Here is a 15,057-nt window from a genome sequence, read left to right on the forward strand (position 1 = left end):
CATTTTTGTTCCTTTTTTCCATGTCTTCATGTACACAGTTATTGTTCTCATCCCTCTTCAGTGTTCTGCACTCATACCTGAAGTGACTCTTGGTGGCACAGTAGTAACATTGTCTCTTTGCCTTAGGAGTTCTAGCTTCAACCCTAGATTTGTTTCTGTCATCACCTCTAGAATGAGATGATTTTCTGCTTTTACCTCTCCCCCGCTTCTCTGTGACAAGGATCTCTGAGTGAGAGGAGCTGCTTCTTGAAACCCTTCCTATCTCCTCATTCAACAATGCCCCGGTAGCCATCTCCATGGAAATAATTCCATCCTTAGTGGCTCATTTAAGAGAAAATGCTAACGTCTCCCAATTGTCGGGTAGAGAGTTTAATAGGAACAAAGCGTCAACTTCGTCTCCCATATCAATCTTCATCAAGTGCAACTGATTGATGGTATTTTATACTTCATTAAGATGCTCAGACATTGAAGAACCTTCTTTGTACTTCATGTTAGCAAACTTTTTAATGAGCAACACTTTGTTTCTGTCTGACTTCCTCTCATAGAGGTCTTCGAGTTTCTTCCACAAGCCAAAAGTTATAGTCTCTTGGGATACATGGTAGAAGACACTATCGTCAATCCACTGTCGAATGTACCCAATTGCTTTTCTGTCAAGTTTGCTCTACTCAGCCGCAGCAATCGTTTTCGGTTTTTCCCCTCCATTTTCAATGGGTTGTGTCAAGTCCTTGCAATAAAGCAAGTCTTCCATCTTGGATTTTCAGATTGTGTAGTTCGCTCTATTCAGACTAGTCATTCGAGTGTTTACAGAATGGTCCATCTCTACAAGTTATTTTAACTCAAACTTCTTCTCAGGAATTTTATCAAACGCCTTCCGGGGAAAGTTTGGATAACAACTTAACCTAGGTTCGTCTTATAGGTTCGTCCTTAATCCACAATTCTGGTGTAGTGCTAGGTTAATCTAACCACAGTTCTGATACCACTTGTTGGGGAATAACAATACCAAACAATCCCCCCTACTAAGATAACTTGTAATTTGAACACACTACTACTCTAGACAAAATCTAAACTTTAACTACAATCAACAACAAGCCCAACCTTCCAAGCAATCAACAACTATCACAAACATGCAATAATAATGCAAAGAAAATAAAACATACCACAACACAAAGATGCAACGTGGTTTGGCCAATGATGCCTACTTCCACAAGAGCTAATCCTTTTATAACGTGAGAAGAAAGATTACAATCACTCATCTCAAGTCTCTCCACCTTACTAGATCACTCCTCTCTCTTTATAGGCTTTTCTATCTACAAAGGTTCTCTCTCAATTTTGATCTCTCTCAAAATTGGGTTTCTTTTTCGTGACTTGTGTTGGCTTCTTCTGTGTGTGTTAGGTTTTGCCAAAAACCCAAAACTTATACTGCAAACTTGTGGTTCTGCAAAAAATAGAATTTTGCCGAAAATAGACTTGAGTGCGGGTGGGCCCTAAAACAAACAAAATCAAGCGCGCGTGCACCCTCTTCAAATCCTGCAGGAAAAAGTTCAGTACCGATGTTTCTGAAAAAGTGAGGAAAAAAACTATCTTCTTTTTCTCTCCAAGGCTCCCTTGGGCAAGACCATTTTCGAGCTTTCGCTCGCTCAAAATTCTTCACTCAAACATCACTGAAATCTCTCCTTCTTTCTCATGTGAGGGATAACCCCAACAGTTGTGATCTTGGTAGGTATATTTGTTGTATGTGGAGGCTAGTTAAGTGATCAAAGAGTTGATTAAGTAGGGTGATATTCCAGGTTCTGGTGGAGTGATTGATGAGTTCTGACACACATTTGTAATTTAAGATTGGTTTGGTATAATAGAGTTTGGTACTCTCCCTTGATGTATACCTGGAATCCAAGAAGTTGTCCACATATTGATAGTATTGCCATCTCCAATTTGCCGGATAGAGTTATCTTTGATCTTATTAAGAATTTTCTATATAGCATACCAGAACCAAGATCTATTATGGACATGTGGTGAGTTTAAGGCAGTAGAGGAGTTGAAATACTTACTTTTCAACTGTTGTGCTAAGAAGGATGAAAGGTTAGAAATGATATAACAAAGAATTTTACTTAAATGAGCGAGCTAAATTATCTAACTGTGCATCTCTAATACCCAAACCACCATGTCTTTTAGATTTACAAATGAAGCTCCAATTTTTTAGATATAGGGGATGCTTCTTACCAGGACTAGTTCCCTACCAAAAGTCCCTTTGAAGGGCATTCATAGTTGTTGTGACCTTTAGAGGCAGAAGAAAAGTACTCATTTGGTATGTAGATATAGTGGATGAGATGGACTTAATGAGAACTGTACTTAATGAGAACTGTTCTAGCTGCTTGGGAGAGCAACTTGCTCTTCCAACATGAGATCCTATTATTAACTTTACAAATAAGACTGTTGAAAATCTCAGATTTAGGCTGCCCAAGAAAGAGGGGAGAGCCAAGATACTTTTCCCCAACTTGGATGGATCTCATATTCAGTAACTGCTTAATACTATGGGCTTGGTCCAGGGGAAAGTTCTTGCTGAAGTGAACCCCATATTTTTCAAAATTTATTGCTTGACCCGTGGCATTACCAAATTGCTCTAGAGCATGAAGAAGCTTAGTTGCTTCTACCATGTTAGCTCTACAAAAAATGAAAGCATCATCAGCAAAAAGTAGATGTGATATAGCAGAGCTGTTTCTAGAAATCTTGATCCCATGTATTTTATTTTCAGAGGTCTCCTTTTCTAAAAAATTTGATAAAAATTTCCATGCACAAAATGAATAGAATAGGTGATAGGGGGTCTCCTTGTCGGAGACCCCTAAGTGACTAGTTGGAGTGCCATTAATAACAGGAGAGAAATGAGAGGAGTTTATACATTGATTTACAAGATGTACTATCTTTGGATCAAACCCCAGAGAATTAAGCATGGAGAGAACGGTACACCAGCTGACTCTGTCGAAGGTTTTAGACATGTCAATCTTTATTGCCATAAATCCATATTTGCCTTTTTATGTTTTAAAGTAGGCATGATTTCATGGGCCAAAATAATATTGTCACTAATCTGTCTTTGTGGTACAAAATCACTTTGAAAAGGAGAAATGCATTTTGCCACAGAGCTTTTCAACCTGTTGGAAAGAAGTTTTGAGATGATTTTATAATTAAGATATGTTACATAAACTTATAGGTCTGAAGTCATCACATGAAACTGGATTGGAACACTTTGGAATCAAAGAAATGTTGGTGTGATTGATGTGTTCTAAAGAGTGACCTTCAGAGAAGAAGTTTGAAACCATATTATAAACAGATTCACCAATTAAGTCCCAAGACTTGTGATAGAAAATAGCTGGGAAGCCATTTGGCCCTAGGGCTTTGAGACCCCCAATGCTAAAAACTACCTCCTTAACTTTTGCATGAGTGACTGGTCTTTAAATATCAATGTTTTCCTCATTAGAGATAGAGCTGGCGAAGAGATTAGAAATGAGCATGGTATTAACAGTGTTATATTTAGCGAGGAGTGTGTGAAAGTGTGTCACCACTATGTTACCAATATCTTTATGAGCAGTAAACCATGTACCTTTAGAATCTTTTAAACACTTAATCTTATTAAACTTTCTGTATCTTAAGGTTTTGATGTGAAAATAATGGGTATTTCTGTCACCTTCTAAGACATCTTTGTCTCTAGATTTTTGCTTCCACAGTTTCTTCTCATTGTCAAGCAAACTATCAAGTTCCCTTAGGGCTTTATGTTCTAAAGCCACATTCTTTTTTGTTGGACTTCTAGTTTGAATGCATGCAATCTTTTTTTTAAGAACTGAAATATTCTTGAAAATTTTGCCAAAAGTAGTCTTATTCCAATACCTAAGGGCTTTTTTTTTTTGGAAGAGAGATGTTTCCCAAAGATCATATATGAGGGTGTTGGGTGGTGGAGGTGTACTCTGTTCCATGATTTATTTATGATGTTTGGATAATCAGGGTAATCAATCCACATGTGATGGAATTTGAATTGTTTTGGAAGTGAAGTAGATTGTGGATAGGAATCAAGAAGAATGGGGCAATGGCCAGAGCCCAATTACTTGCTATCTATCTAACAAAATAGAGAAGTGTGGGGCTCAAAAGACCCCATCCAATGGTAGGTAATCATTATCACCAAAATATGACTTGGCAGATCAAAGTGTTTGGAGGGTTTGTGCAATTTTGTTAAGTGCAATCAATATCATGGGATATATCCAAAAATTAGCCAAAAGTCAACAATTGCGGCTGGGCTTATAAACTGTTGGGCTTCTAAATTTGACATGGTACTGCACAATTGGCTGGCCCAATTGATGTTATCGGGTTGATGGATAAAGGGCAATTGGGATGGCCTTGCGCCGAAGGCGCGACGAGTTGTTTGGCCTTGCGCCGAAGACACAACTTGTTGTTTCGCGCCGAAAGCACACGTAGGCGCAACGAGTTGTCGGGGTAGCGCCGCAGGTGCGTCAAGGTCTTGCGGGCCATAGGCACGGGCATACCCTAGTCATTTCATAATATAATGAAGCTTTAAATGCAATAATTGAATTTGAAATTATCTATGGTACATAGTGTTATAGTGTTAGATTAGGAAGCTTTAAATGCAATAATTGAATTTGAAATTATCTACGGTACATAGTGTTAGATAAGGAAGCTTTAAATGCAATAATTGAATTTGAAATTATCTACGGTAGAGAGTGTTGCTACACTAAGAGCATCTGGTGAGACCTCTTGAGCACCAAACACCAAATTTTTGATGTTTTTCATTTTTAATGGTGAGACATCTTGAATACCAAACCAAAAAAACACCAAACCAAAAACCAAATCGGCTGGAATTTGGTGTTTGTTTTGGTACTGAACCAAATGTACGATGCGGTATTTCGAACACCGCGCGGCTTTCCCAACACCGGGCAAAAACACTTTCTCATTTCTGGACAAAAACAAGCCTCTATTGTGGGCTTTTCTCTCGCGGTGTTCTGAAAACAACAACTGTGTTGGGATTTATTTGGCGCGGTTTTGGAAACACCACAACGTACATTTGGTGCTCACTCTTTGATGTCTCCACTGAAGTTAATTGTTTGGTGTTGGTTTGCTAGAAAAAAATTGGTGTTTTTCATGTATCACCATTAAAGATGCTCTAACACATAAAATTGACACATTTATCTGACATAGAGACGTGGCGGATGATACATGAAAAATTGATAATGTGGAAAGTTGAACCTAGCACCTAAACAAGATAGTCCAAACTCGAAAGCAACATGCTACTATGTGTTTTTTGTATAAGGAATTCATTTTGAATTAAAACATGTATTTATTCATTTTATTATTGTAATTATTAAAAAATTTACTAAATAAACATCAATCGGTCCGACTGAGTCGAACCATGGTTGAATCTGGTTGAACCATTTTAACAAAAATTCGGTTCGATCACCAGTTCGGTTTTCAAAACATTGATATATACTCCATACCAGATTGGTGCAATAGTTTATAGAAGTCATGGCATTGCCTTACAAGGTGGAGGTGATTGAGATTTGCCAAATATCACCACCATTTGGTTCAGTTTCTACAACATCTCTTCCTTTAACTTTTTTTGATCTATTCACTTGGTGCACATTCCCTCCTGTAGGAAGAGTTTACTACTATGAACTTAACCATCCCAAGACTTATTTCATGAACACCACTGTTCCCACTCTGAAACACTCACTTTCTCTAACTCTCCAACGCTTCTACCCTCTTGCTGGCCATATTACATGGCCTCATGATTCTACAAAGCCTCATATCCTCTACAAGGATGGTGACTCCGTATCTTTAACTGTAGCAGAGTGCAACTACGATTTTGACCATATTGCAGGTAACCATGTACTCTAATTAAATTGCAACAGCTATGTCGGATCACTGTACGTGTGTGTATGAATAATTACTCTTTAGTGCTTAATGTTTGTTTGGAGTTTGGACACAAAAGCGGTGAGATCTATGTAGTGATTCAGTCATAAATTGATTAAAATTTAGTTTTAAGGAGTGAGTTGGTGACATTTTGAATGATGCAGGTAACCACTTGAGAAATGCTGGCGACTTGTATCCTCTAGTAGCTACATTTGAAGAACATGCGTTGTCAGATACCAAATCTGTTCCTATCTCGTGCTTCCAAATTACACTGTTTCCAAACAAAGGTATTTGTATTGGATTCACCTTTAATCACATGGCTGTGGATGGAAGATCAGCTGACCTAATCATGAAGACATGGGCATCTCTTTGTAGATCACAGGGAGACACTTCTCGTGTGACCGAGTCACTACCGTTTTATGATAGGACCATGGTTAAGGATCGAAATGGGATCGAGCTGGTTAACTTAAAGGACTTAGAGACAATGGGCATGACCAAAGAGACCTGCAATATTCTAAAGACTCCTAAACTTCCATTTAATTTTGTCCAGGGTAGTTTTGTGATGAGTTGCTCAGAAATTGGAAAACTCAGGCAATGGGTCTTGTCGTGCCTCAACAAGGATAAAAAATTTGTACCACCATTTCATTTGTCCACATTTACCCTAATATCATCTTATGTTTGGATTTGCTCGATTAAAGCACGACGTACTACTGAAGATGTTTTAAGGTCGTGCGAGGATCAGATGGAATACTTTTTGTTTTCAGCAGATTGCCGGGCGTGTCTAGACCCACCTTTACCTGTAACGTATTTTGGTAACTGTAACGGAGGTTTTGTTGTAGAGGGTGATAGAAATGAACTGATAGGAGTAAATGGGATTGCCATTGCCGCGGAGATGATTGGGAAGGCCATTATGAACTTAGACACTGAATTATGGAGTGTAATGGGCAAAGGTGTATCTTATTATCAACGCATCCCAATGGCGAAACTTGCTATAGTTTCCTGGTCGCCTAAATTTGCTGTTTATGAAACTGATTTTGGATGGGGAAACCCAAGAAGACCCAAGCGACTCATGAGACTGATATATGTCTTACTCAAGGTCCAAATGAAAAAGGCTCCGTCGAGATTGACTTAGTTCGTGATGCATTTGAGATGAACGCTTTTGCTGCTCTTTTTACAAGTTCTATTGAAAATCTTCGTATGTAGTGATTCCTTGTTGATCCTTTACATTTTTTTTTTCAAGACGCACATTCGAGGCTCATGCACTAGTTACAGCTTGTACTTAATATATTATTGTTATGTAATCGACTACCAAAATAAAAACCAAAGATTTGGTATACCTCTTTAAAACAAGTCGTGTTGTAATATAGTTCCATGAAAGGCCTTCAGTGATTACGACCCAAGAACAAAGCCCAATAATAATTTCGTCCTAAATCTACTTTGATTTTTAATTTCCAATTTAAAGAAAACTGGGCTGACATCATTATACGTCATCATGTTTTACTTATAATTTCAGCTCTAAGGACAAACCGTGATGACTTCATCATATGTAAACTCAAATTTACACAGTTTTCTTTACCTATGTATGATTAAAATATAAATTTACATAGTATTTTATATATGCAAATTTAAATTTAAATGTGCATATGAAAAATTAAATTTGTATATATAAATTTAAATTTGCATTGCTAATGTCAGCTTGTGTTTTTGGACTTAGGGTGAAATTAAAATTCATGTAGACTTATGGCGAAAAAAATTAAAAAATTGGGCTCTTCTCCCAATTACTTGCTATCATTTTCAAAATATAAGGAAGCTTTAAATGCAATAATTGAATTTGAAATTATCTACGGTTCATAGTGTTAGATAAAGAAGTTTTAAATGCAATAATTGAATTTGAAATTATCTACAGTAGAGAGTGTTGCTACACTAAGAGCATCTTTAATGGTGAGACCTCTTGATGAGACTGATGTATGTCTTGTTAGAAAAATGGATTTGTACAAATCCATTGAGATATGAATGAATAATTTGTCTCCCAAGTTATCTCACTTGAGATGAAATGGGTTTCTCTTGAAACAGTACCTAAAGTGAGAAAAAACATTTTCTAAATGGTGCACTGGTTCGAAACGGTGCATTATGCCAAAAAAGTGCGACCTTTTGAAATGTGCACTGGTTCGAAACAGTGCATCATGCTGAAAAGGTGCGACATTTCAAAACATGTGACTTTTCTGATCTTTCTCTTCTCTCTCTGTTCTTAGTCAAATACTATGTTGTGTTCGCTGATTCTATAGAATTAAAGTGCTAGCTTTCTATAGAAGAAAATTCATTCTATCTTGGGAGACAATTTCCCATCAACCTTCAAGCACCGTGAGGGGGAAGATCTGTCTTAAGTTGTTAGGAATATACAACTTAAATGTACTTACTCTTTACTAATCACCAAACAGTACAAACCTTTTGTCTTGTACTTCTTTGTTAAATCCGAGCCTAATGTAGAACCACTATGTCCTTAAGACAGATTTTCCCCCTCACGGTGCTTGAAGGTTGATGGGAAACTGTCTCCCAAAATAGAACGGATTTCCTTCTATAGAAAGCTAGCACTTTAATTCTATAGAATCAGCGAACACAACATAATATTTGACTAAGAACAGAGGGAGAAGATAAAGATAAAAAAAAAATGTGTGATCTGGTGTGTCTTTCTCTCCAAATTCATCCACTATTTATAGGTGAGAAATGCCTTTTCTAACAATCAAAGGGTTGGTGATTGGTAAAGAGTAAGTACATTTAAGTTGTATATTCCTAACAATCAAAGACCTTATGTTCGTAGAAGTGAAACTCAACAACTACAAGTGTATACTAGCAATGGTGGATACCGGTTCGACTTATACGTTAATCTCAGAGTATTTATCCGAGGATATTGGATTGAATCTTGCAGAATGTGAAGGCTATATGAGAGGTTTGAACCAAGAAGTTGAACCGGTGAAAGGACTCGCTTTGGAAGTTGATATTAAGATGAACAACTGGCGAGGAAAAGTTGACATGATGGTAGCTCGCTTAGACCATTTTCAAGTCATTCTTGGAATGGACTTCTTGAAAGCAAACAAGGTGGTGGTAATGCCACACTTGGGGGGAATTATGGTTCAAGATTCCGAGAATCCCTACTTCATTCCAGATGTTAGGAATGGCGGGTGCTAAAAGGGTTCTAAAAGTATTTTATTATTTGTAAGATGTATGTGTTTTACTATTGCGCCAAAGAGTGCCAATAAAAAAGATTGCTTAAGATATTGTTTGAGAAAATAACCATTTAGTACCACGAACTTTCGTTTTTTTTACTAAATGGTACCCGAACTTTGTTTCTCGCCTATTCGTACCACGAAGTTTCAATTTATTTCAATTTAGTACATCAGTTAATTTTCCATCCAATTTCACTAACGGCGTTAGCACTATTCACACAACACTATTCACGTTAGTACTGTTCATACAACACTATTCACGTGAGCAGTGTTTTCACTATTCACGTGAACAATGTTTTTTTCGAAAATTCAAATTTTGAAAAACAAAAAAACACTATTCATGTTAACAGTGTTTTCACTATTCACGTGATTTTTTTAATTTTTTTTTCAATCTTAAAAATTAATTCTTTAATGAAAAATAATTTTAAAAAACACTATTCACGTGAACAATGTTTTTACTATTTGCGTGACCAGTTTTTTTTTTAGAATATGTTGTATATATATATATATATATATATATGCTATGTAAGTTTTTATGATATATATATATTTTTTTTTTTTTTTGTAATAATCTAATTTTTAAGATTAATTAAAGATTATTACAAAAAACACACACACACACTGTTCATGTGAATAGTTAAAAAACACTGTTCACGTTAATAGTAAAAATAATGTTCACGTGAATAGTATTTTTTATTATTTTTCATTAAAGAATTAATTTTTAAGATTGAAAAAAATGTGAACAGTGAAAACACTGTTCACGTTGATAGTGGTGTGTGAATAATGAATAGTACTAACATGAATAGTGCTAACGCCGTTAGTGAAATTGGACGGAATTGGATGGAAAATTAACTGATGTACTAAATTGAAACTTCGTGGTACGAATATGCGAGAAACAAAGTTCGGGTACCATTTAGTAATAAAAGCGAAAGTTCGTGGTACTAAATGGTTATAAACTCATATTGTTTTGTAAGCATACTTGTAAGCAACTTGAGGTCTTAGAAGTGTTTAAACACTATATGAATGATATGTGACATTCTTTAACAAGACGCCTCACTTGAAAAATATATATCTAAATAGTTTTTCAATTTATTGACTTTGTCATGAGAAATTGGAAAAATATGGGGGATTATGTATCTCCTTGAATTATTCAATTCAAAATTGGAAATTTATTGAAGCATTACTCAAAAGACATCAAATGTTGTGTTTTACTCTAAGAGAGATGCATAAATTTCAAGGAAATCCTCATAGCAAACGTGCATAACAAGGTCCACTATGGAATCAGAATTCATAGTGTTGGACAAGGCTGGAGAAGAAGCAGAGTGGCTTCGAAATTTCTTAAAAGATATTTCAAACTGGGTTAAACCTGTGTCAGCAGTGTGTATACACTGTGACAGCCAATCTGCTATTGGTAGAGCATAGAGTAGCATGTATAACAGAAAGTCTCGACACATCCGTCGTAGACATAACACCGGCCGTTAAACAATTACTCTCAAATAGAGTTATCTCAATCGACTATGTCAGGTTAAAAGATAACATTGCGGATCCGCTTACAAAAGGTTTAACAAGAGAGCAAGTAGAACGATTATCCAGGGGAATGAGCTTGAAGCCTTTAAGATAATCAATCAAGAGTCCTCATAATGAAAAAACCAACCTAGTTGATTGGAGATCCTAATATCTAGGTTTAATGGGCCAACTTAATTATGTCTGTGACTCAATGAGCACTGAAGAGTAATACTATACTCTAACCCATTCCTATATAAGATAGTGCATATCTGTCGCGAGACCCAGGCTAAATTAAGTTTTTATTGATTTACTATATCTTGGAAAGTTATGTTTTCCAAGTGGAGTATTGCATGATACTTTTTATAGAAGTCACCTATGTGAGTGTGAAGTGGGGCCGCTTTTATGAGAATTTTAAGGCAAATGTCTCAAAAGCACTCTCTAAAACCAAGAAGTATTCAAGGCCAAAGTGAACACAAACGTGAGAACCAACAGTATTCGAGAAGGTACTGCGTGAAGATGATTGTCTAAGTTTATATATACGGCTGACAGTTCAAGGACATTAATTGAAGTCTACTGATCGTCCAATTAAATCCGATCATCTTTCACTAAGGCAAGTTCAAGGCCTCCCATGCTACTTGACCTGATGCGGTAGCTTTTCATTTATAAAAGAACAGAAATCTGATGTTTATGATAGAAGAAGTCAAATCTTTATTCATGTGGGGGATTGTTAGAAAAATGGATTTGCACAAATCTATTGAGATATGAATGAATAATTTGCCTCCCAATAACCTCACTTGAGATGAAATGGGTTTCACTTTAAACAGTACGTAAATAGAGAAAAACATTTTTTAAAAGGTGCACTAGTTCGAAACAATGCATTATGCCGAAAATGTGCAACCTTTCGAAATGTGCACTGGTTCGAGGCAGTGCATTATGCTTAGGGGTGTCTCTTTTTGCCAAATTTCCAATTTTGCCGAATTCTGACTCGAAATTGGTCCAGCTTTGGGTCTATTTTTCACGGTCCGATAACCAATTTTCGAAAATTTTGAAAAATAATTGGATCGGATTCGGATATAACTCTCAAATCCGATCTGATCCAAAAATTTCGAAATGTAGCTGATCCGAAATTTCCAACATTATTTTCTATTTTTTGTGAAACCATGTAATTATATTATAACAAAACTCCATTGTCCATTTGATAAGATCTTGACCATTCATTCATATGCTAGTTTTCTACACTAGCAAAACAAAACAAACAACTAAACAAATCTTAGTAGCTACTTCACTCCCTTTCTCTCCCACTCCTCTCAAACACTTTTCTCCCTCACCATAGTAAGTAAGGTTTTTAAATTAGCTTTTCATAAGAACATTTCCTATAATCTTTCTTTTTTAGTTTCTAACATGTAAAGTTTTGGTTTTTTGAAGTTCCAAATTGGTTTAGTCAAATTTTCTTTTCCAAAAATAGTGGAAAGTAAAAAGATCTATGAAATTTACCAAGAATTTTGAAATTTCCAAGTTATTTCGAAATTTCCAAAGTTTCCGAATTTGGACAAATATTTTGATTAAAATAATTGGATCGGATTTGGCTCGCATATTGGGTTCCGAAAATATTTGGAAAAATTTACGAAAGAGGTCAATCCAATCCGAAGTCACCCCTAATTATGTTGAAAAGGTGCGACCTTTTAAAATAGGCACTGGTTCGAAATAGTGCTTTATACCGAAATTGTGCGTCCTTTCGAAGCATGTGATGTTTCAAAGAGGTGCCTAACTTTTTCAAAGAGTCACTGTGTTGTTTCAAAAATGCACTTCTCACCTATAAATAATGGATGAATTTGGAGAAAAAGACACCATATCACACTTTTTTTTTATCTTTCTCTTCTCTCTCTGTTCTTAGTCAAATGCTATGTTATGTTCGGTGATTCTATAGAATTGAAGTGCTAACTTTCTATAAAAGGAAAATCCGTTCTATCTTGGGAAACAGTTTCTCATCAACCGGGGGGAAATCTGTCTTAAGGACATAGTGGTTCTACACTAGACTCGGATTTAACAAAGTACAAGACACTTACAGGACAAAAAATTTGTACTATTTGGTGATTGGTAAAGAGTAAGTACATTTAAGTTGTATATTCCTAACATGTCTTACTCATGGTCCACATGAAAAAGGCTCCATCGAGGTTGGGTTAGTTTGTCATGCAATTGAGATGGACACTTTCGCTGCTCTTTTTACAAGTCATATCGAAGATCTTCCTTTGTAGTTCTATGTTCTGTTGATCCTTTATTTACATTTGTTTTCACTAGTTACAGGTTGTACTTGATTATTGTGATGTAATCGACTACCAAAATAAAAACCAGAGATTTGGTGTACGTTGTACCTCTTTAAGTCCGAAGTTTGAATTGGGCAATATTGGCCACATTGCAACAAGGCGTTGTTATTGTTGTTGCAATAAGAGTAATGATCCACATCATATTGCAAGGAAAATGTTTTGGAAATACTCTGGAAGGTGCGGTTCTCAAATGAAACCACGCACAAAAAATTGGAAGCATTGTGGAGTTGTTTATTGTACGTGGTCATAAAGTATTACCTGCAGGCTGCTGACCTTGAGACAAAACAAGTACAAAACACATCGTCACATCAACATGGAAGGGCCACAAGGCAAAATAATATATAATCGATCAAGTCGAGGTTCAAAATCCAAATCCCTGCCAGCCCTTCACTTGGCCGGCATTGTGTTCAAAAATATTTATCCAAAGTATCGTGCCACTTTTATAAATAACAGACATGGCATAAACAACACTCTTTATGCAGGAACTCAACTCATCATGGCATTGACTTACAAGGTGGAGGTGCTTGAGATTTGCCAAATATCACCACCACTAGGTTCAATATCTACAGCATCTCTTCCTCTAACATTTTTTGATATACCTTGGCTAGTATTACCACCGGTCCAAACTCTCTTCTACTATGAACTTAACCATCCCAAGACCTACTTCATGAATACCATTCTTCCCAATATCAAACACTCACTGTCACTCACGCTTCAACATTTCTACCCTCTTGCTGGTCAACTTACATGGCCTCAGGATTCTGTTAAGCCCCAACTCCTCTATATGGACGGGGACTCCGTCCCATTAACTGTGGCTGAATGTGATTACGATTTTGATCACTTATCAGGTATTGCGGTGTGATTTTTTTATTTTTTATTGTTTCGGTTGTGGCTGCATGCCCATGTTAAGTGTTCCTCTTTGAACCATGCAGGGAACCTCTCCAGAAATGCTGACGAGTTCTATCCTCTAGTTCCTACATTTGAGCATGCAATGTCAGACGACAAACTTGTTCCTATATTGGCTTTGCAGGTAACATTTTTCGCAAATAAGGGTATTTGTATTGGAATCACCTTCAATCACACGTCTATGGATGGTCAGGCATTCCATCATTTTATTAAGTCATGGGCATCTATTTGTAAATCAGAAGGGATCACCTCTCTTGTGACCGAATCACTCCCCTTTTATGATAGAACTGTGGTTAAGGACCGAAAGGGGATTGAGATTATCAACTTAAACGACTTAGAGGCCATGAACATCACCAAAGACACATACAACATTCTAAGGATTCCTATGGTTCCCATTGATAAGGTCAGGGGAACTTTTGTGATGAGTTATTTAGACATTAAGAAACTCAAGCAATGGGTCATGACTCGCTTGGACGACAGACATGTTGCACCATCATTTCGTATATCAACATTTATACTAATCTCTTCCTATGTCTGGATTTGTTCAATTAAAGCGCGACAAGATACTCAAGATGATAAAAGTTCATGCCAAGATTGGAGAGAGTACTTCTTGTTTTCTATAGATTGTAGACCGCGTCTAGACCCACCTTTGCCTATGACATATTTTGGTAACTGCGTAGGAGGCTGTATTGCAAATGGTGATAGAAATGAACTGATTGGAGAAAATGGGATGGTCGTGGCCGCAGAACTGATTGCAAATGCAATTAAGAATGTAGACACTGAATTATGGAGTAGAATGGAAAAAGGATCATCTTACTACAAATCCTTGCCACCAGGGCGATTTGTATCTGTTGGTTGGTCACCTAAATTTGGTACTTACGAAACTGATTTTGGTTGGGGAAGACCCAAGAAGACCGAGATGAATGTGTCAGATGGGGGAGCAATAGCTCTAAATAGTTGTCGAGATGAAGAGGGAGCCATTGAGGTTTCATTAGTTCGTGATGCAGTTGAAATGGATGCTTTTGCTTCTCTTTTCGAAAATACTGTCAGTGCTCTTCATCTTTAGTGTGATGTTCTTTAATTTGATTTCTACTCCGTATCACAGCTAAGTTGTATGTATTGCAGCCATCATGTCAAAAGTTCATCAAAACATGTAACTCTGAACATTACCATGATTGCATTGTGAATCC

The 15,057-nt window shown here is 36.6% G+C and overlaps 2 protein-coding genes across 2 annotated transcripts; both read left to right on the forward strand.

Annotated features, from left to right (window-relative positions):
- Window positions 1–5,479: 5,479 nt before the first annotated feature.
- LOC147478751 (phenolic glucoside malonyltransferase 1-like) lies at window positions 5,480–7,254 on the forward strand. Its single transcript, XM_086582750.1, has 2 exons — window positions 5,480–5,875; window positions 6,072–7,254. The coding sequence occupies exons 1-2, from the start codon at window positions 5,521–5,523 to the stop codon at window positions 7,037–7,039; spliced, it is 1,323 nt and encodes a 440-aa protein (XP_086438876.1). The 5' UTR covers window positions 5,480–5,520; the 3' UTR covers window positions 7,040–7,254.
- Window positions 7,255–13,414: 6,160 nt separating this feature from the next.
- LOC147478752 (anthocyanin 5-aromatic acyltransferase-like) lies at window positions 13,415–15,054 on the forward strand. Its single transcript, XM_086582991.1, has 2 exons — window positions 13,415–13,809; window positions 13,894–15,054. Exons 1-2 carry the CDS (start codon window positions 13,458–13,460, stop codon window positions 14,931–14,933), a joined length of 1,392 nt encoding a protein of 463 aa, XP_086439117.1. The 5' UTR covers window positions 13,415–13,457; the 3' UTR covers window positions 14,934–15,054.
- The last annotated feature ends 3 nt before the right edge of the window (window positions 15,055–15,057 follow it).

Source organism: Coptis chinensis, chromosome 9 (genome assembly GCF_015680905.1).
Source record: "Coptis chinensis isolate HL-2020 chromosome 9, ASM1568090v1, whole genome shotgun sequence".
NCBI classification, from domain to species: Eukaryota; Viridiplantae; Streptophyta; class Magnoliopsida; order Ranunculales; family Ranunculaceae; genus Coptis; species Coptis chinensis.